The following is a 21,402-nucleotide window of genomic DNA, read 5'->3' on the forward strand; positions in this document are numbered from 1 at the left end:
AAGCCTTGAGTGGAAAATTCAAAAGGTATACAAAGAGGACCCTCTCATTTTGGCCCTGTGCTATGGAACACCCAGCATCTAGAAAAAGCTATTTACTCTTATGTCTAGGGAAATCATTCCTTTGAGAAAAATTGTACATCAGATTAATTTTATGAAAATGAATGTGAAAATCTAAAAATTGGTATTTGAAATTTCTCTCTTTCACTTGTGTCAGGAGTTTTGTACCAGCAGTTCTGTGGCTTAGGAAAAAAAGTAAGCACAACCATTGTCATCAACTTAGTTAACCTGAGGTCTGAAGCATAATTATTGTCTTACACGTGGTTTATTGATATTTGTTCAAATTATTTCAATGAATTTTTATTCAGGTACAGTATATCAAATTCTGAATAGATAATTCTTAGCTAAGAGAGAAGGACAGAATGATCAAAAGAGGATTATCCTCTTGTCATCACTATTAGTGGGTCTATTCACAAGACAAAATTTGGTATCTTACAATTTGTTTTATGTAGAAAGAGAAATAAATTATGAAGAAAATAACAGTTTAAAAAGCTGTACATAATGTTTCCTCAAGCATGACAAGTCTGAACACAAATTTCGCCATTCACAGTCATCATGGTTTTTAGACAGCTTTCTACTTAAAAAAACCTTATCCTATATCCTATTACTGTAAGCGTGGCCCTGGTGCCACACAGCAGTTCCCTTCCAGCTGTGCCAACTTCCTTCCCTTCCTCTGTCTTGGCACTTCTCTTTGCTTTTCAAAATCTAAACATATCTATTCAGGTAAGGATGATTCCTGAGCCACCTTACAACTCTATAAACAGTGTTTTGTGTTTGTTTTGTTGTTCGAGATTTCTACTACTTCAGCTTCCTTCTCCTTTAACAGAGGTTAATGACTTTTCAAAGTTATCTTAAATGAAAGGTAGTGGTTAAGCCTAATAGTTCCACTGAATTTTAATCAAAGCTATAAGAATGTTTTAAGACTTTCTGAAAGTAAGTTTAAAGTTTTACAGAGCTATTAAATGTTAACCTGGCCTTTGACAGCAATAGTGTGGTTTCATCAGCTCACACTGCAAAGAATTAAGGAAGCTGGAGTGCTGAATGAACTTCCCATTCCCACTCCCATCCACCAGTACTCCATTTGGGTTTTAAATACTGCTTACATGTTACTGTGAGATCTCTGGAAACCACAGGGAATTCTACTACCAATCCTGCTGACCTCCATCACCTCTTCCCCTGCTCTAAAAAAAAATTGGCAGCAAATGTTTCTCTCTCTTGCTGATAAGCTTGACAGGTTCATTACTGCTCTTTGGTTTGCTAAAGCTCAGAATAAAAGTAGTCATATAAAATTCTTAAGCAGACATTCAATTTCATTTATACCTCTTGATGGTACTGCGTTAACACACAAACAATTGCACAAATATGCTAGCAATTTTTCAACTTGAACTGTTGAAATTAAAGCAAAGAGAGGTGTATTTGGATGTGTTTTCTGCCAGTAGAGAATGCTCTCCTAGAATAGTTCTTTGTCAAATCTAGCTTTTAATAGAAGTGGTTGTAGAGCTCCCTTCATCTGGTAGGCTGACAGGTCTGGTGTCAGGTTTCATCCTGTCATGCTTATAGTCCTTGTGCCAAAATAAACCATTCCTTCCAGTCATGGTATTTCCGGTTTGCAACTAATTATGATGTTACCATACCCATCTTAAGTTTCATTTGGTCAATCTAAAAACATGTAGAATTCTTTTCCTCTTTCCTTATAAAGCAACTTTCCCAGTGTCTTTTCCCTCTACATTATATTTTTCTGAATTATTTACAATTAAGCAGCATTATTCCAATATTCATTTTACCCCATGTTTTACACAGTTTTTATTAATGCAGTGAGAATTTATATGAGGAAGATGTGTACAGTACCAACCATCACAGAAAAGAACTACATTTTATCCCAGCTAAATAATTTATCCCAGAATGCAGAGATAAGCCCTGTTTCTTGAGTAAGATACAAGAAAAATGTTTGTCTGCCCAAGTCAGCAATTCCCAAACTCTAGGTCACAGCTGTGAGCAATTAAGGTTAGTGGGTTCAGGAGCCCCACAGATATGTGGCAGGCAGTTGGGAGGGTGGTGGGTCAAGGGAAAAAAAAACAGTTTGAGGCTTGATGTAACCTATGCCTACCATGCCTTCCAGAACTCCCAAGGAGCACTGCCATGAACAGGGAGTGCTTCTGAAGGTTCTCTGTTCCCCATCAAACCCCAGCCTGAGTTCAGACAGCTGAGTCTGGTCCAGCTCATTCCTGGTATCTGTATTACTTGGAGAACAGAAAGAACATGAGGATCATATCAATCTTCTTGCACTTCTTACATGCCTTCATCCATTCCTTTCTAACTCTTTTCCTCAGGCATTTCCTTTCCACTGAAGGACAGGTTACTGATTCTTCAGGAGCAACCTACTTGGTGTCTGCTCTATCTGAGTCAGAGAAGGGACAAGAGTGGCTTTCCAGCTGCTCTGCCCCAGCCTGTCATTGCAAGGGTTTGTTGTGGGCCAAAGGCAGGACCTGGCACTTGGTCCTGTTGAACTTCACACCCCTGGCCTCAGGCCACTGGTCCAGCCTGTCCAGATCCCTCTGCAGAGCCTTCCTGGCCTCTGGCAGATCAATGCTTCTGTCCCATGTGGTGTCATTTGGAGCTCACAGAGGATGAACTCGATCCCCTTGTCCAGAGGATTTATAAAGATATTGATATCTTTAAAATCCAAGGGTACCATTTCTTAGTCAGAGAGATTTGTGTTTCCTATGAGCATTGCCTAGCACAACAGAGATCAATTAAACCTTGACAACTATTTTAATTTAAACATTTCACAGTGAAAAAAAAACTATTGGTTTTTAAAATAAAATTTTTGTACTGTTTCTATGCTCTTATTTGTCTAGATACTTTTTTTTTTTGTCTCTTTCCCTGAATTTTCTTTCCTCTGAGAAAATGAGCAAATGAAAGAGCTCTGGGATGTTTTCTCACTTTTTGAATTTTGTTTCTGACACTTTAACTTTTCAAAACTTCCTCAACTTTGGAAGAAGTAACACTCAAACAAGTAAAATGTAACTCTGTAACTTTGTCACTCTATAACTTTTCAAAAAAGTGGAAAAGGTATTTAACATGTAACAGAAAGACAGAATTATAGAGTTTCAATTTTCTATTGCTTTACACTTTTCCAGAGCTAAAAAGGTTTTTTTAATTTACAGAGATGCAAAAAGGAAAATGTAAAAAATAAGGAATAGGGGGAATAGAGGTCACAGTTTTAATGTGCATTTTATAGAATGGGGAAACTTTGGGGAAAAAACATAGGACAAAGAAAAAATAAAAGTCAGATCTGAAGTTATGCAAAGAAAATTGCATCATTTGGTACAATATAAATAAATATGATTTTCATTTACTATTCATGCATTTTCTTAATAAATGCGTTCTTCTTTATAACTAGATTCTGTGGATCAACTCAAAAGCATTCTACATGGTCCCAATTTAAAAAAATGCAGATCCATATTTATCTGTACATTTACCAGGTTGCGGTGTCTGGCACTTGGTTGGAGGCTGTAAATAGCAGTGGAGCTTGTTTGTGAAGGAGACAGAGCATTCTCAGAGGTCTCTTCTGTGAACTCACTTCCCCAGGCACTAAATTTAAACAGGAATCCCATCACCCTCTACCCCAGGAGGAAGACACATTTCTTTGATGCTGCCATGATTTATACAAATAGCTGTAGGACAGTAAATATCGCTATGCGTATTTTTGCTTTGTCTCCCTCCATGAATCTTGTGCTGAGTGCTCATGGTCCAGCTCCAGCAGCAGAGAGATGGATCTGCCCAAGCCCCAGGCAGGTCTCCAAAGGCCCAAGAGCTGCAGCCTCAGAAAGGTGCCAGAGACAGATCTGTCATAGAAAAGCAATTTTTCTAGGAAGAAACCATACAAATTATGTATGCTAAACATGGTGATCCAATTGATGTAGGGCCCCTCTCCTGTAACCTTCCTCAATTACCAGAAAACTGAGACATGTGCTCTCCATGGTGCTCACTTAACCACAGCTGGGCAGGTTGTGCAGCCATCCCCTCCAGTGCTGCAGGATTGTTCTGTCCCAGCACAGGAATTTAACCACCTGCAGTGTTAGGCAGTGATGAGCTTCCTGACACCAAAAGCACTTTGCCTCCTGGACGGGATCTAGGTGTGTGTAGATACTCTGAATAACACCTGAAATCGGCAAAGTCCAAGCGCTGCCAACATCTAAATCCCAGAATAATTTTTGAGACTTGCATCAGGGGCGTTTTCATGGGGCAGGAAAGTTCCCTGGGGCTCACTCTGTGGCCTGGGGCCTTGGCAGTGGTGGCTTTGGGCCTTGGGAGTGGTGGCTGGGCTCCAGCTCCTAGACTGCTGGAGTCCAGCCACACTCAGCCTCTGTGCACTGGGTCCTCACTGCCCATGCTATCGCATGTCCCCTGGGACTGGAGGAGTGTTTCCATCTTGCTCTTGAAAACAAACCCAAAACTGTAGTCACACATGGTTCTATAAAAATGACAAGGAAGTGACTGTGTAGAGTTGGATTTATTCAAATTGATTCTGTACCCATTAGCTGTAAACATAAAGAAACAAATACAAATGGGGGACACGGGGTGTGTGTTTGTTTTTCAGATGAAAATGCTTATTGTATTTACCTGTTAAACTGGAAAGACCATAGGAGATGATTCAGATTATTGGGTAAACAATGCATGTTTAAGAATATGACCCTGACTGTCCCTTTTGCTGGTTCTTCAGTTTGTTGAATGATTTATTTATAGCATGTCTGTGAATCCAGGTCCCTTCTGTGGGTGATGTCATCTTTCTCATGTATTACACATGCTGCACACCAGGGGAAGAGGCAGCAGCAACATGATTCAACATTTTACTCTTTCTCCTTCCTCTTAGTACATATACTTTATATACATATTTGTTTCAAATGTCACTGAAGCATCTGTTTAAAAATATACATTTATAGAAAGAGAGTAAAAGTTTACAGATGCCTCTTCAAGTTCATTTTCTCTGTTACTGAAGTCTCGGATAGCAGGCAAACTATTCTGTTTGTGCCGTTCACTTAAGCCTCATTTGTAAAGAATTCCCATAGTACTTTACATGCCTGATGGCTAACACTTAGGTTTTGAGAGATTAATGGAGCCAAGGTGAAATGGTGATAGGGTGAAATAGTAGCAAAAAGGCTGGAAAAGAGAAGCAAGCTCAACACCCACCCCCAACAAAAAAACAAATAAAAAAACCCCAACCAAACGAAAAAAAACAACCCCAACCAGCTGCTATTTTCCTAAATGGAAAAAAAAAGGTTCTTAAATATTGATATTTTCTCAGTAAGAGGTTATTTTAAGGTTATTTTGTTTACATTTGTTTGTATTTATTACATATATGAAATATGTAAATCTTTAAACCACATCCAAAAGTTACTGGAAAGGAGGATGACAAAAACTGATTAGAATAACTGTCTGTATTTTGGAGGCAACCTATTTCTCTGCACTGCACTGGGAAATCCAGCCCACACATCAACCTCCCAGATGAGCACAATATAAGGAGCTCTCAGGAGGCAATGAAAATTTCCAGTCCCTGACAACTTTTATGAGCTGGGATTTGGTGGCTGCCCTTTAGTAAAAAGCTGTGGCTTCCCTTGAAGAAAACATTTCCATTCTATTGCTACCCTCTCAGTCCTTACCAGATACTCCCTTTGTTTAAAAGCTTGTCAAAACTTACGATGGAATCAAACTTCTTTTTTTCTGCAACTGTAATATTCAAGTCAGCTTATATAGATAGAACTAAGTGCCTGCTTTAAACCACAATCCATATAAATTAAATTGAAAATAACTTTTATAATAATGTATTTATACGCAGTATTTGAGTACTTGCTTTATGTTTCACACAAAAGACAAAAATTCTGAATTCTGGGAATCTTTTCTCCAAAAGCCTTTTTGCTATATATCGCCTCCAACATCCCAGTTCTTTTACATGCAAAAAGGACATTAATATGAATGAGAGTGATTTGTACAGCTAGGAGACTCAGAACCAAGATGCATTAAAAGGTTCTTAGAGGAGGATTTTAGATAGAGGCAAAAATCATGGAATTATTCAGTTCAAATGCATTTGACTAGTCTATCCTAAAATAAAGTATACAGTAAGTAGTTTCTGATTCTTAATGCAATATTCTAAACCAGTGGCTGTTGGACCAAGTAGTGAATATCTCTTTTAAATCATCTGTGCCTGAAAATACTTAAGTTAAAATTGGTTAGTGTTTTATCTCTTATATATTCATAATGTCATATATGTGTGTGTATATACATATGTGTGTGTGTGTGTGTGTATAGATACACTTCAAATTTTATAGAGTAAAAATATATCTGGCCAAAAAAATTATGTATTATCACTGAGGAAAATAGCTAGCTAAGCTTCAGATAAATGTATAAGGTTCTGTCTGGAAAGACTGAATCCATTAGTGAACTGAACTAATAGGTCAAGAAAAGTAATAGCCAAATAAATATTTTATTAGCATTTCGTGAAACTTGCTAATGGTTAAGGCTACTAATCCCGCACTAGTGGGAATCTTTATTCAATATCAGGTCATTATTCAATACATATTGTCTCCAGTTTCATACAAAGTGACTTTCTGAGTGTGACTGGAGAAAGGTATTTTCACATTAATTGAATACTCTCAGATACAATGGATGAAATCTGCTGCTGTTCTAGCATTTTGCTGGTTAAATGATTGGGGGAATCAAACAGAGCTGTGTGAAGATGCAGTAAAAAAAAGTCACATTTATTTGCAATAAATTTTCATAACTGAATTTTCTCTTGAAATCATAATTTATGAAAAGGCTGGTGTCAGGCAGTGGGAACATTCCTTAGCTCAGGATCTCATTTTCCACAAGTGCAGTGTGGAGAGCAGCTCTCCAAGCACCTCCAGTCAGGAGAGGAGTTGTTTGTGAATGCCAGCATGGATGTGGGGTTAGCATGGATGTGGGATTTCATGTCCCCACCCTCATCATTTGTAAATCCAAGTATTGCCTTTTAATTTTTGTCTTTCCTTTGGAGTCAAGTCTCTCACCATGAGAAACTGGTGGGGATGGGAGTTGCCAGGTGCCCCCTATGAAGCTGGAGGTGGCACAAGGCAGCCACAGTATCTCTTGCTGAGTAGTGCTCTGGACACACACATTTCTCAGAAATTGTTTAAGTAGGACAGATCCTGATGGATCAATAAGCAGAAGCAGCTTCTCAGTGGTCAGGGTACACTGGAAATTATCCTGTTGAGGCAGTCCTCTCATACTGGTGCTAAAAACCAGAAAATACAGAGCTCAGTGGTCAGCTCATGACAGCTGTCTTGCCTTTTAATTTTTTTTTAGTTTTCTTCCTGTCGTTTCTGAGGCAAGCCTACTCCAAACTGTTTTTCCTGCCTGTGTCTAAGTTCATACTCAGATGGTATTTATTCTGTCAAAACCACCATTAACACCAGTGGAACATTTTTAGATTAAGAAACCACTGAACATCAGAAAGAAGGATGAGATCTGTTGCAGTGCAGATGCACCATTTTGGTTCAATACCAGCAAAACTGGTATTGAACTCTCAAAAGAGTCTGAGATTTCTGAGTCTGAGCATCCTTTATGCTTTTTTAGCTTTAGTTTAATCCCTTATCCTTAGCATTTGAAAAAAGGAGAAAAAAATGCAAAAACTTTCATGTTTGAAGACAGCACTTTTTATGATTCAGTAATCACTGAGGTTAGACTGTAACACTGATGTACTGACCAAGGGAGCATTCCTTTCTCAGGACACCAAATCAATTTTACTAATTTATGTTAATATTTGAGCAGGGAAAATACTTAATGATTCTCTCTCATCTAGTCCAGATGGATTGATTTCTTTTCCTAAGAGTGCAGTTTATGAAAATATTGTCTAAACTAACTGTGAAGTGCTAGAAGAACGTAAACTGCGTGATTCTTATGTATAATTTAAAAAGCAATTTCAAGGCTCCAGTTCTATAACTGTTCAACATATAAAATTCTCACTCAGCTCTGCAGTTGGAAGCAATTCAATAGAAGTGATTTTACAATTGATTTCAGTAGGTGTTTTGACTACAAGGGAAGAACAAAATTGGCCAACAATATTTGTAAAGTGATTTTGGATTCTCAGGAGTGAAGGCACTGCAGTGTAAATTGTTATCATTTTTATGAGCTGGAGCATTCATCCTATCTGAAATTCTCTAAGAAATCCCTGAGTTTTAAAGAATTTGCATCCATAGTCTCATTCTTTGTTCCCCCTGTTAAGAATGAGCACCCATGTAGACAGGAATGCCACAGCTGTAGAACTGACACTGTATATAATGAGAAGTAGTACATGTCAGTAATAGAGCAGAAGAGGTTTTAGGGCAAATTCCTTCTTGCCTTGCCTTTAACCTTGTGATTTTTGCATTCCAATCATACACAGTGGTGACAGCTTCTCTCTGGGACTATTCCACAGATTGAGGTTTAGGTATTCTCCAAAATTATAGGGGATTTATGGTCAAAATCCTCCAGAAATAGGGTTTGTAACCTGTAGTTGTAGTAAATTAAACCAAGGTCTGTTCCCTAGCTTAGAAGCCAGCTGGCATGGTCTGCCCACATCTATGCTATTAAACTCTCTTTCCAAAACAGACTGTCTGAATCCAAACTGCCTGTTGGGAATGATCTTTGGCCCATGTTAATTTCCAAATTGTTCCAGTGATTTTTTGGAAGAGTGCTAGCATTCACCAGCCAAAACCATGTCAGGGATTTTGTCTTCTAGCAATTTAACAATACAGACAGCTGAGTTCCAGTGCCTGGACGATGTGCTGACTCTGCTTTAATTTTTCAGTCTAGATGTGCTTTCTATCTATTCCCGGTGCTTTCTGTTTCCTGAGCACATGCTCTACCTACAGGATAACATATCAATGGAAAATGTTTGTGATCTGTCATCAGAATAAAACTATTACCTCCTTGAGCCCTTCAGTGGACAGAGATATCTAATATGCAATCCTGGGCTAGATGCTGGGGACATCAACCATGCCATTTTTCAGTGAAGCTGCAGGCAGCTGCTCGCCCAGCACAAAGGGTGAGTTCAGAAATCTACCACAGAAGGGCAGCTGATGCCAGGTGTCTAAATTCTAGGTGCTGTACTACTTGGGACACTTGCTCTCATGGCAGTATATGTACTTAAAAGGATTTCAGTAAAGTTGCAGTTTTTCCTTAACTTTAGGTGACCGATACAGCAGCTTTAATAATATTTGCTTAATTGCATTTGTGCATGAAAGACTGTGATACCTATCAATATTTATATCTGTTCATTTATGTAAAAAAATTACATGCTCAGGAAAAGGCTAATGGGAGAACATTTGTGCAAGAGATTGATATGGGGAAAGACAAAAATAAATATTTTTGAAAAACTACTGCCATAGTTGCTCAAATGTCTTTAGCATTATTGTAAATATTTTCCATTTGCATATGACTTTGTATAAATTTTTGCTTGTCTTTCAAATAAAAAATACATTTGTGGAAACATGATATTTTACATCTGACTGACTAATAGAGTAGAAATATACAGAAATGTCTATTTACAAAAAACTCTTTGGGGCTGGAAAAGTCTCAGGTCATCACAGCTACATCAGGATTGACATTTCAAACAGGCAGATATCTGGGGAAGGTGCTGATGGTATTTTTGCTGTTATTTTCCCTTTTACAGACAATAACACTTCACCATTCTGTTTGTGGAACAATTCACAGCAGCTTCAAGCAAAATGAGTATGGATAGTTTTAGCAGTTTAAGTAGGAGGTTTTCAGAAATCTAGTTGAATTCAATGAATCTTTTGCAACACTGTTGGCTTTGATAACCCACAACTGATGAATGGCCACAAATAGATGAGGAAAACAAAACTGTTCCCAAGTTATGGCTGCCCATAGCCCAAAAAAGAGATTGTAGTCGAAGTTTCCAAGGGCAAAAACAGGTGGGCATTTCTCACTGATTTGCTACCCTTTTTCTACTCTTGAAAAAGAGTGCTACTGTCAGAGAAGCTGTTTGCTTCTGATTCCTGAAGAGTATGAGCACTAAAACTCAAAGAACAAGGTGAATGAAATTAGGTGAATGAAAGGCAGGCTTTAAAGAGATTTTGGGAATATTATTACAATAAGATTATACAGACAAAATAAGTCTCATCAAGCAAAGGCTAGGCTCAAGTGTAAGCTACTTTACAGACACAAAATCAAAGTTCTTATAGTACTGACTTGAGAAAGCAACCTCAAGATGAATTTGTTGCATATTTATTTATGCATATGTGATGTTTTAGAGAAAGAAAAATCCCACCTAGTTGTACATGTGAAATGCCAAAACATCACTTTAGTATCAAGCTTAGCAGGAAAATTATAACTGAGATCTAGATTTTCTTTTTCACTGTGCCTTTTTTGGACTATCTTGTTCTTGTGTACAGATAAATCCCACTTCATTCCCTGTGTACACTTCAGTATTTGTTAACACTATATTTTGAGAAAGTATGACTTCTATTTTAAAGTATATATGTGAGTCAATTTTGCTTGAAGATGATCATCATCTTTAAACTGAATTGGCAGAGTTGTAAAAAAAACTGATCCATCATAGATATGCAAAAATCAGAGTAATGCCAATAAATGTAACATGGGATTTCAGAGGAAAGAGCCAAGATCTTTTTATTCTGACTGTTGTGGGAATTATTTGTAGAGCTGGAGATATTTTTTGACGGTGGTTTTCTTGTTTGGTTTTGTATGGTTTCATTCTGGTTTGGTTTTGCTGTACATTTGGGTGGGGGGTTTTGGGGGATTTTTCACTATTCTATCAAAATGTTATTAAGCTATTAAAAGATTGTCTTAAAACTTACACAACTCCAGGGACAACACTTTAAGACCAACAGATGAAAATGTCATGAAATTCTCAGGACTTAAAGGGTTTTAATGGACATTACATTTTAGCCATTTAGAGTGGTCCAGCCAGCAAGAAATTTTAATGAAAATCCAAATACATATGTATGTGCCTGTGCAAAGTCTGTAATGATGCAAATGTCTGTAGGTAACTGTGTTGGGTCTATGTTACCTACAGTCCATGTTTTCACACATTTCTTCTAGGGTTAGATCTAACATTCAAATTGAGAATATTGTATTCAAACTGAAATACCAAGGGCTTTTTTTCCACAAACATGTGCTTCTATCCTTCCTTCCATAATAAACTGATCCAACACCTAGGATGCTCAATACGTCTACAGTGATAGTTTTAAGATGTGATGACTTGTGGTTACCAATCCAAAAACACTTTCAAACACTAGATATGGAAAATTCCCAATATGTCATGCAGAAATTCTCTCTGGCATTAAGACCTGACATAGACTGAAGCTTGACTTTCCAAAGCAGTAATAACTGTTCTCACTCAGGAGGAACCAAAGAGAGGACTTCAACTAGACACATTTGAGACAGCATGGAGGTGACCTTAGTCTGTTCTAAAAGATTTCTAGTTTGTCTTTGGTTAACTGTGACAGGACTTGAATAAAAAACTCTGTAGGAACTAAAACAAACAAACAACCTCCACCTCCCAACCCCCGAACAAAAAAAACCCCAAGTATCATAGAATACTCAGAGCATTGTTTTAATACCTTGTAAAATACCTTAAAATGCTTTTTGAAACTTCTTTGATATGTACAGAAAGAATAGTGGTATGGTGGCTGTATATAAAGATTTTATTTCATTGATTTACAATGATCAGCTTAAACTTCCTATGTTTACTATGACATGTCACATTCAAACCTTTATTTCACATCAGTTACACATCTCCATTCACACAAAAACATACTACTACAACAGACTCCTGAAATGATATAGATTGCTTTCAGTGTTCTTAATAGGTCTGATAAGTTAAACAGAAATCACCTGTCATCCAAGAATTGCTTTTTGAAGAAATGAGCTATTCAAATAACTGTTGGGACAAGGAAGGAACATGAAAATGGGAAGAGCTGCGCTCAAGAGTCATACAAAATTATCTGGAACTTTTTTATTTATTGAGTTGACTCTTCCCGGGTCTAAAGGTTTCTATCAGTTACAGCTGAACTTGATTAGAATTTTTCTATTATTTCCTAGGTATTAAGGGTAACCAACAACCTTCACTCCCTCCCCCTCCCCTGCCCAGCAGAAAGGAAGGAACTATCAGTTGATATTTTCAACCCTGTGTAAAAGCTGGTGAAAGTACAGACATTAAATACAATTGAGAGATGTGTTTTGTATATTTCTTGGGATATGGGCATATGTCTACTGGCAGGAGCTCTAGAAGGTAAATTTCTGCAATAGATGGCTTGTATTAATTACAAATTTTGAATTTGTAACAATATAACTCCATCATTTCTATAAAACAATATTTAATATACAACAAACTTTCACCACATAAACACATTAAAAACACCTTTTTATAGTTTCAAGAATTGATTACAGGTTTCTCATAAAAACATTTTCATAACTAGAATCTTAATACAGAATGATTTTTTCTATGCCAAAATACATTTAGATGGTAAATTGTTTGTAGAAAAAGATACAGAGAGAAATGGGGTTTGCTGGCATGTAATCCATTTTATTTCATTCTTTCACGGTCAACTTTAAAGCAAAGTTAAAGATGTTTGTCATAAAATATTTCATTGTTTTAATCCAGAGTCTTAACCAGAAAAGAAGAAGGAAGCTAACCGACTTATTCTGTGTTTCAGTGTCTCTCAGGCGTGCCCAGAACAGCACTTAGCACACACTAACTGGACCATAAATACCTGTCAAGGGTTTTTTGAAAGATATAACATTCCCATTAACTTTCAGCTTTAGGCACCCACAGAATCAGGAGTGGATTCACTGTCATAGCTGAATTGCATTTACCAAATGCAACACCAGAAAAAGAAAAATCCACATAAAACCACATAGGAAGATTGATCACACATTTTTATTAGAGTCTTTTGAACAATTGCATTTTGTTGTTCCTTTATTTAAAAACTCTTGCAAAAAAGACATTGGAGTGGACTGGTTTCAACCCTGAGCATTAACACTGCATATCAAGTACTGTAGTAAAGAAGCTGGTTAAGTTTGTAGCACTAGCACAAGTCACTGATATTAATCCTCTAGGTGATCAGGTTTTTACAAAAAAAATACATAGTTTTCAATAAATAATGCTTAATTTTACAACTTTGATACAGCAATGTCATACACTGTTTTGACACATACTAAACTCTGCATGCTATATAGTCTACTAGAAGACAAAACTTTGCCATGCATTTTCTTTTTCTAGTGCTAGAAAACACTTTGTCCTCCAGTGCATTGCCTCAAGCAGCCTTACCATCTTCTTTCTTTCACAGCAATAGGCCGTGCACTGGCATGCAAAAACCTCAAGAAAAGGTTTCCCCCCCACCATCACTCAGACTTCTAAACAAAAGTACTTTTCAGCTTTCCCCCCAAGACCTGGAGTGGCTATGAAAACTAATTTCATGTGGCCTTGAAAAGTCTTTGAAATTACATATTTTAAAAGTGTCATGCTTGAAAAACTGCTCTAAAACATTCAATTTCCCCCACCTCTGGCCATCATGCAACATCATTGAAATGTTGTAACCATCAAAAGTCCCACACTGGAAAACAGGCCTCCATTTTAAAACAGCCCACCAAAAACCAAAGGAAATAAGAAAAAAAGTATCACAGCATTTATGTAAAGACTCCAAAACGCCAACATATATACAAGAGCAAAACCAGATACAAATTGTAAATGAACTAACAATGGCATATAACTCTTCTCCCTGGCTTTGCCAGGAGTTGAGGCAAATTGGTTTTGGAGATAAGCAGGACGATGGAAACAAAAACAAATTGTGACAATGGGAGTTCCCGGATTAATCATTATTACTTGATCAAATTTCTTCAAGCAGTAAATCAATGTCTTGATTTTACTGGAAGTGTGAATTACCAAAATCTAAATCTTTACTCAATAATTCTAAATCAAACCTGCCTCTGAACTTTCGTAAGTCTTAGAATTTTGGCACCCTTGCACTTTTTCATCCCGCAAGATTGCACTTCACAGAAAATCCAGATGTAACTAACCACAAAAGAAGAAATTTGATTAATTAATAAGGATTGAAACCTCCATTCTCACACTTCCAGGTTGTTGTTCATCATTGAAAACCATTCACCCCTTCTTATCCATATTGCTTTAGGGGTTTCCTTGTATCTACAGAAGTCATTCCTTTTAAATTGCTGTCAATCACAATTTTTTTCTAAGAGTTTTTAAAATATTCCTATCTTTGCACTGGCATAAGTATTGGGTTTTCTAAGAGAATCTCACCCCAAAGAAGGTATTACTTTTATACATGAAATATTACGAACTTTTGCTTCCCTTTTTGTAAGTCATTCTACATTTTCTGCACATTTGTGCTTTATATTGAATATAAAAATAGGTCTTTAAAACTCTATTTACTTTAAACTCACTAAAAAACTACTTGCATGTGAAATTCTCTTACAAATTCACTGCATCCATGTAGAGAAGATAAAACTAATTAGGCAGTTAATTGGTATAGGTAGTGTGCAAAAAAATTAAAAAAAACCAAACAATCACAGCCTTGGATGTGAGTGAGGGGAAAGGAAATTAATCAAAGAAATACAACTGTATAGTAGGGGAAATGTAAGGCAACTCATTGTATTAAGTTTTTGTTGTTTATTTTTTCCTGGCCATTCTTACAAATGAAGGTTAGGAGGAGATAAGACACCTATCCTGCCAGCAGCCCTTGAGGCAAAAACTCCCATTGAGCTCAATGAGAATTTTTTCTTTTTTTTTTTTTTTTTTACCAGAGCAGGTTTAAGGCCTTACTAGGCAACAATTGTGAGGATGTAAAACAGAATTCATGAACGGTTTTGATTATCAAACACCTAAAACTTACATGGCCCTGACTTTGACCCCACACCAGTTTTCCCCTGGTGTAACAACAGAGTTGCACTTTCCTCAAAAAGGCAGGAGTGAAGGATCATACTGCACACATGCAAATCACATTCAATAGACTTGAAGTTTCATCTGAATGTCAGTGAATGCCTAAAGAGCATGTAGCACTTAAAGGACGCTTGGAATGAGCTTTTCTACCACATTTATAAAAGACTGCACTTAAAGAGAGAAAATGTTTCTTAATTGTGGTTATTTTTAAAGGAAGGGAAAAAAACAGAGTAAAAACATTAAAAGGGGGAAAAAGCTTGCAAAAAATGTTCACCTTAAAGATAAAAAGAATCAGCATGTTTGATTAGGTTTTACATCGAGTTGACATCGTCAGTGTTAGTAAGGAAATTGTCTTTCGACACAGAAAAGCTCATTTTCCTCCCTCCTATCACTGAGTCCTATTACACGTAGAGTAGTATTGTACAGAGACAAATGCAAGGAATGTGGGGGAAAAGGCCACTGGAGATACCAGGCCTGCAACAGGACTGCTCTAGCACATCAACAAAGATTCCTATGTACACAGAAAACAAAAAAGGAAAGAGAAACAAAGGTATGAATATTATTAATGACAAAATAAAAGAGTAGCTTAGCAGATGCTATTTTTTCATGAATAGAAGACTGTTTTTTACTCTCACTGAGACCAGTAGGAGCGTAGGCATTCAACAGCATCAGACTTCAGCCCTAACTATGCAGTGGCTTAAACAGAACACTACCTAGTTTTTCCTTGAACAATATGCAATGATACACTCTAAAAATAAAAATAACTGAAGTGTTTGGCCAAAAAAATTATTTCCCTGCACCATATACCTTCACTCAAAATATTCCTCTGATATAGTACAGTATAATTCCCATTTAGAAGAAAGAAAAGATACTTTTGAGTGGGTATTATATTATTTAACTAAAGTAGACCTGTTGCTCTTTTAAAATATGCCTGACTGCTCTTTAATTGGATCATTTAAATCAGCTATCCTTGAGTAATATTTAAAATGGCAATTTTAAAAACAGCTTCCAAAAATATATGCAAGTCAAAACTTTTGTAGGCTGAGACACAGACCTTATTACAATGCTAACTAAATGCAGCCTGTATTTGACCATAATCATTCATAACTCATTGAACATCTGTAAAGCACAAATGTTTAATGACACTGCCTATTATCACTTTAATAAACAAGGATGCATATCAGAAGAAAGGGTCTGAAAGAACAAGTCACCCTACTCTCATGATAGCTTGAAGAATTACTAAGAGAATTTTGGCTCAGTTTTAAGACTTAGAACCTGATCAACTTACTCCATCACCCTAGCCCAAAACAGGATTTTCGATAGCAGGATAGTGAATGGCTAGGCTAGAGCACTTCAGTGTAACTATTTTCTTTCAGTCTTTTGCCTTAGAAGAGATAAATGTCATTTGTTTTCAATCTGATTTCTAAGTTATTACATGGAGAACACACTAATCATTTGAGACCAAAAACTGAAAATTGAAGAAACTCTGTTTTATTGAGGACTATCCATTGCCAAGGATATCTTGTATATTGTAATTAAGTTTGTTTCAAAACACAGTTTCTCATAAAGAATTATCACAATGCAAGACATAAATTTGAGTTCCCAGATATGCTATATCTCTTTTTTGATAGCAAAGATTTAGGCCAAACAACTTTTATTTAGAATCATGAGTGTTTTATTATTATTATTATTATTAGAAAGAGATCAGATTATATTAATCATTTTACTACCAGTTTAACTAACCTAAAGTAAGATATCTCACCACTTAAATGCCTAAGAGTTGTCTTTGATTAAACATAACATGCATGCAGGTTTTAATGTTATGTTTTATTATGCCTTACAAATGCGTATGCAGGATTTTCATTTCAGCAAGTCTGAAAGCCTGTAGCAGTGGTTGCCACCAAAATACCAGCACAGTGAATTGTCCCTGTAAACAGCTGGATCATTAGTTAGCGGAGGAAAAAAAAAAAAAGTAGTAATAATTTACCAATGCCTATCAGATAAAAAAGTAAACTTCTTGAGAAACAAACTTCCACCTCGTGAGTCTGTTTATTGCCATCAGCAGCTATTTCAGAGCACACAACTGAAATCCGATGGCTGCTAAAGTCAAAAAAAAAAAAAAAAAAAAAAGCACACTGACAAAGTCTGCTTACCTACAGCCGAAGCTCGTACCCCTTCCCCTGCCCTGCGCTGCCTGCCCGGAGCAGCGGGCGGCTCTCCGGAGCGGCAGTGCCTCCCCGGCGGGCCGAGCGCTGCCCGGGGCGGAGGAGATGCGGCACCGCTACCCTCAGCATCTCCACCTCGAGCCTGGCCCAGGTTACTCATCACGAACGGGAGAGGGGGAGGAAAAAGCCCAGCGGGGAGAAGACCGGGAGCATGCAGAGCGGGGGGAGTCGCCTTGCCGGCAGCGCTGAGAGAGAGCGGGCGGGCAGCCGGCCCCGCAACCGGAGCCCCCGCCCGGAGCGCGGCTGCGGGGCCGCCCCGGGAGCGGGGGGAGGCGGCGGAGCCGAAAATGCCCGGGGCCAGCCAGCCTGCCGCTGCCCGGAGCGGCCCCGGGGAAGCAGCAAGCAAACCCCGGCCCCGCGGAGCAAAGCCGGTGGGAAAAAGGCGACGAGAGGAGGGAAAAAAAAAAAAAAAAAAGGAAAAGAAGCAGTCCTGACTCTCCTCCCCCCTAGCATTGATCATGCACTACAGCCTACAGCTACCGCTCCTCCGCGGGCCAGGGTGACAACACGGCATCTCCAGCGTTCCTGCTACAGACACTAATTGCGATACGAGTTTCTATCAGTTCCAGCTGATTTATTAAAATTGTAAAGATACAGACTTTCAGCATTAAAAAAAAAAAAACAGGCTATGATGTTGACAGTGCACAAGTCTGCTTTTGCCATCATTTGCTACAAAATATGCAGATGGTCTGTACTTTAGATTATATTGCACAACATGAGAAACTTTTTAAACTATGTGCCTTTTTTCTTTTTTTTTTTTGCTAAAATCGAGAATCCAGTTTCATACCTTCCATCTGGGGCCCCATCCACATATCACAGCGTATGAGATACATAAAATCCTACTATAGTACAGTACATATACAATCTTTTAAACTAAGATAACAGCTCTGAGGTCTATATCACCATTTTCAATAAATCTTTACCTACAAATATTGAACAAATCTGAACTATAGCTGTACAAAAAAAGTGTTTGTTTCTTTTTTTTAAACCACAAGGCCTTTAGATGCAAGGATTATTTTTTAAAATTTTAATCCTTTTAAAACCAGGACGTAACGTACCAACAAACTTGCATGCTAAAAACAGAGAAAAACAAAGAAAATAAAAGGGAAGAAGTGCCTGAAAAGTCTTACTGAAAAAACACAGCAAGAATGTTCCCTTTTCACTGTACAAAAATACGCCTGAAAATATATTAATTTTTAAAAAAGACTGAGGTCTGTTATGTATCAAAAATGTTTCAATACCTTTTTGTACTGAGGTCTAGGCTGTCTGGTATTCAATCAAGGAGGTATAAGGGAACAAGTTACAAAAAAAAAAAAAGTTGGCAAGTAGAAATCACATTTGTAAAACCATAAACAATTTGATCTGAAAAGTAAACTCTGATCTTAAGTCAGTTCAGTTATTTGTAAGCGTTTGTACAGTCTGCATTTTTTCAAGCTCCCTGCAGCTTTGTTAAGAATCGGATGCATAGAAGACATCAGTTTTCTCCCTCCAAAAAAAGTTGCAATGGTCCCTTTCGGAAAAAAAAAAATAAAAATCATAACAGTTCGTTAAGATCTCTCACGGGAAAAAAAAATAAAAATCCACAAACCCCCTTGAGTAACAGTTGTGCTGCCAAAAGACTTCTTTGCAGACCATCTTCCAGACTTCAATCAGAGACCGACAAGCTTCAAACAGCGCCTTCTGTATCTTTTTTTCCCCCAGTCCCATTTGCCTTTGCTGTTGTTGTTGTGATCACCAAACATAATAAAAATTAAAAAAACACAAAAAAAATTAAAAAAAAATCACAACTCCCGGGCTCGGAACTAACTTCGAGATTTTTTTTTTTCAAAGAAAACAAGACTTATTTTTTAATCATTATCATGATCATCATCATCATCATCATCGCCGGCGTCGCGCCGCTCCAGCTCCGCCGCTCTCGCCGTCCGCCCTGGCCGCCGCCCCCGCTCAGTACGTGAACACCAGGTCGGAGAAGTTCGCTTCCAGCCAGTCGCCCGCGATCATCTCGCTCAGCTCCGGGGTACAGTAGTCGGGGAATTCGAAGTGGGAGCCAAGGCTGCCCTCGCTGAAGGAGTCCAGGTCCTTGTCCACCAGCGAGAGAGAGAGGTTGCCGCCGGCGGCGCCCGCCCCCAGCTCGGCGGCGGCGTGGCCGTGCTGGGAGAAGTTGAGGCTGAGGTCGAAGAGCAGGTCGTCCGCCTCCTCGCTGCCGGCCGACGAGGTGGAGATGGACCGGGAGGAGGCCGGGGAGAGGCCGGGCGGCTGCTGCGGCGGCGGCGGGCCCTGCTTGGTGATGTTCTTGAAGCTGTAGTAGAGTCTGCTGCCGCCGCCCGCCGCCGCGGCGCCGCCCCGCACCTCCTCGTACAGGCTGGCCCCCTCGGTGGACTCCGCCGAGGAGCTCAAGGTGGGGCTGGCCGGCACTTTGGCCACGTTGTACCGCCGCAGCTGCTGCGGCCCCGGCTCCTCATCCTCGTCCTCCTCCTCCGCCTCCTGCTTGATCCGCAGCTGCAGCTCGTCCTCGTCCTCCTCCTCATCCTCCTCCTCGTCCATGAAGACACACTTGACCGTCTTACTGCTCACTTTCAGGGTGCCGAAGACGTACTCGTCTCCCGCGTAGTCCCCGTGGTGGGCGGTTTTGGCTCCCGGCTTGGGCGGCGAGGAGCCGGAGGAGGCTTTCAGCTTGCTGCACTTCTTGCTGGAGCTCTTGGCGCTCTTGCTGCCGCCGCTGCTGGCGGGCGCGTTTTTCTCGGGACTTTGGCTGGCGTTGGGCTTGGCCGACGGGTCCATTTTGGGCTTTTTCCTGGGACGGTACTTGTAGTCGGGGTAATCGGCCATGTGCTTGAGCCGCAGCCTCTCCGCCTCCCGGATGAAAGGGATCTTCTCGCTGTCCTTCAGCATTTTCCACCGCTTGCCCAGGCGCTTGGATATCTCCGCGTTGTGCATGTCCGGGGACTGCTCCATGATTTTTCTCCGCTCGATCTTAGACCACACCATGAACGCGTTCATCGGTCTCTTTATGTGCCCCGACGCCGTTTTGCACCAGTCCGGGTCGCTCTCGTCTAAAGCGACGGGGCTGCAAGCCATGAACTCGCCCTCTTCGGTGTCCATCGCTTCCCGGGGCAGGTTGCTCTCCGCCTCCGTACTCTCCGCCTGCTGCACCATGGTGGGCTCTCGCCGAGGCGCCGCTCCCCTCCGAGCCAACAAAGCCGCTCCGCCGCCGCCCCCTCCCACCGCCGCACCTTGCCCCTGCTGCGAGCTCCCGTGTGCGCGGCGCAGCGAGGCGGGGCCGGGCGGGCGCTGTGGCTGTGCCGCCCGCACCGCAGCGCCGGCGCTGGGGCCGGGCCGGGCCGGGTCGGGCGCGGCTGGGCTGGAGCGCTGGGCGCGCGCTGTGCCCGTCCCCGGCCTCGCGCCGCCGCCCGCCCTGCGCGCGCTGCCCCTTCTGCGAAACTCCCGGCTCCGCGCCTCGCGCGTTATCAGCGCCTCATATGGGTGACATCACCGCCGCCGCCGGCCAATGGCGCCGCTCGGCGCCGCCCGCCGCCACGCCCCCCGGCCGGGCGCTGACACACCCCCCGCGCGGGGAGGAGGCGCCGCTGCCGGCGCTCCCCGGCTCTCGGCGGAGCGGCTCTGGCTCGGCCCGGCCCTCCGCCCGGGGGTCGGCAGAGCCGCCGTGGGGGCTCCGTCCGTTGGCCCCCGGCGCCGGGCGCGTCGTGGTGCAGAACGGTGCGGTGCGGGCGGGCGGAGCGGGACGGCGGTGGCGGCTCCCCCGTGCCTCGCTGCCTCCGGGGGCCGCGGAGCCCCGCGTGGCTCGGGGCGGGCGGCAGGGGGCGCTGGCGCTCCGCGGCTACTGCGGGGGCAGCCCCGGAGCGGCAGCGGAGCCGCCCCGCCGCGGGTGCGGGCGGATCGCCGCGGGCTTGGCGCTCTCTGCACATGGCCCGCTTCCCCTCCGCGGCGGGGCTGCTCCCCTGAACCCCCGCAGGCGCCTCGGTCCTCCCGGGGCGTGTTTCGGTGTCTGGTCGGTAAAGAACGGGGCTGGGGGAACGCAGGGTAGAGCCTGGTGCGCTCCCGGTTCCCTGCAGATGCGGACGGTGCCTCGGTGGCCCCGGCCCGCCGGTCGGCGGTGACCGCGGTGGGGGAGGTCCCCTTGGCCCCGGGGAGGCGCGGGCTGTC

General features: G+C 41.2%; 1 protein-coding gene across 1 annotated transcript; it reads right to left on the minus strand.

Moving 5' to 3' along the window:
- Positions 1-17,644: 17,644 nt before the first annotated feature.
- On the minus strand, positions 17,645-20,628 carry SOX11 (SRY-box transcription factor 11). The gene has a single exon (XM_036381387.2). It carries the CDS (start codon positions 20,392-20,394, stop codon positions 19,183-19,185), a length of 1,212 nt encoding a protein of 403 aa, XP_036237280.1. The 5' UTR covers positions 20,395-20,628; the 3' UTR covers positions 17,645-19,182.
- Between the last annotated feature and the right edge of the window lie 774 nt (positions 20,629-21,402).

Source organism: Molothrus ater, chromosome 3 (assembly GCF_012460135.2).
Source record: "Molothrus ater isolate BHLD 08-10-18 breed brown headed cowbird chromosome 3, BPBGC_Mater_1.1, whole genome shotgun sequence".
NCBI lineage: Eukaryota > Metazoa > Chordata > Aves > Passeriformes > Icteridae > Molothrus > Molothrus ater.

Coding starts and splice junctions, on each gene's coding strand:
- SOX11 (XM_036381387.2), bottom strand. CDS start 20,394: ATGGTGCAGCAGGCGGAGAGTACGGAGGCGGAGAGCAACCTGCCCCGG.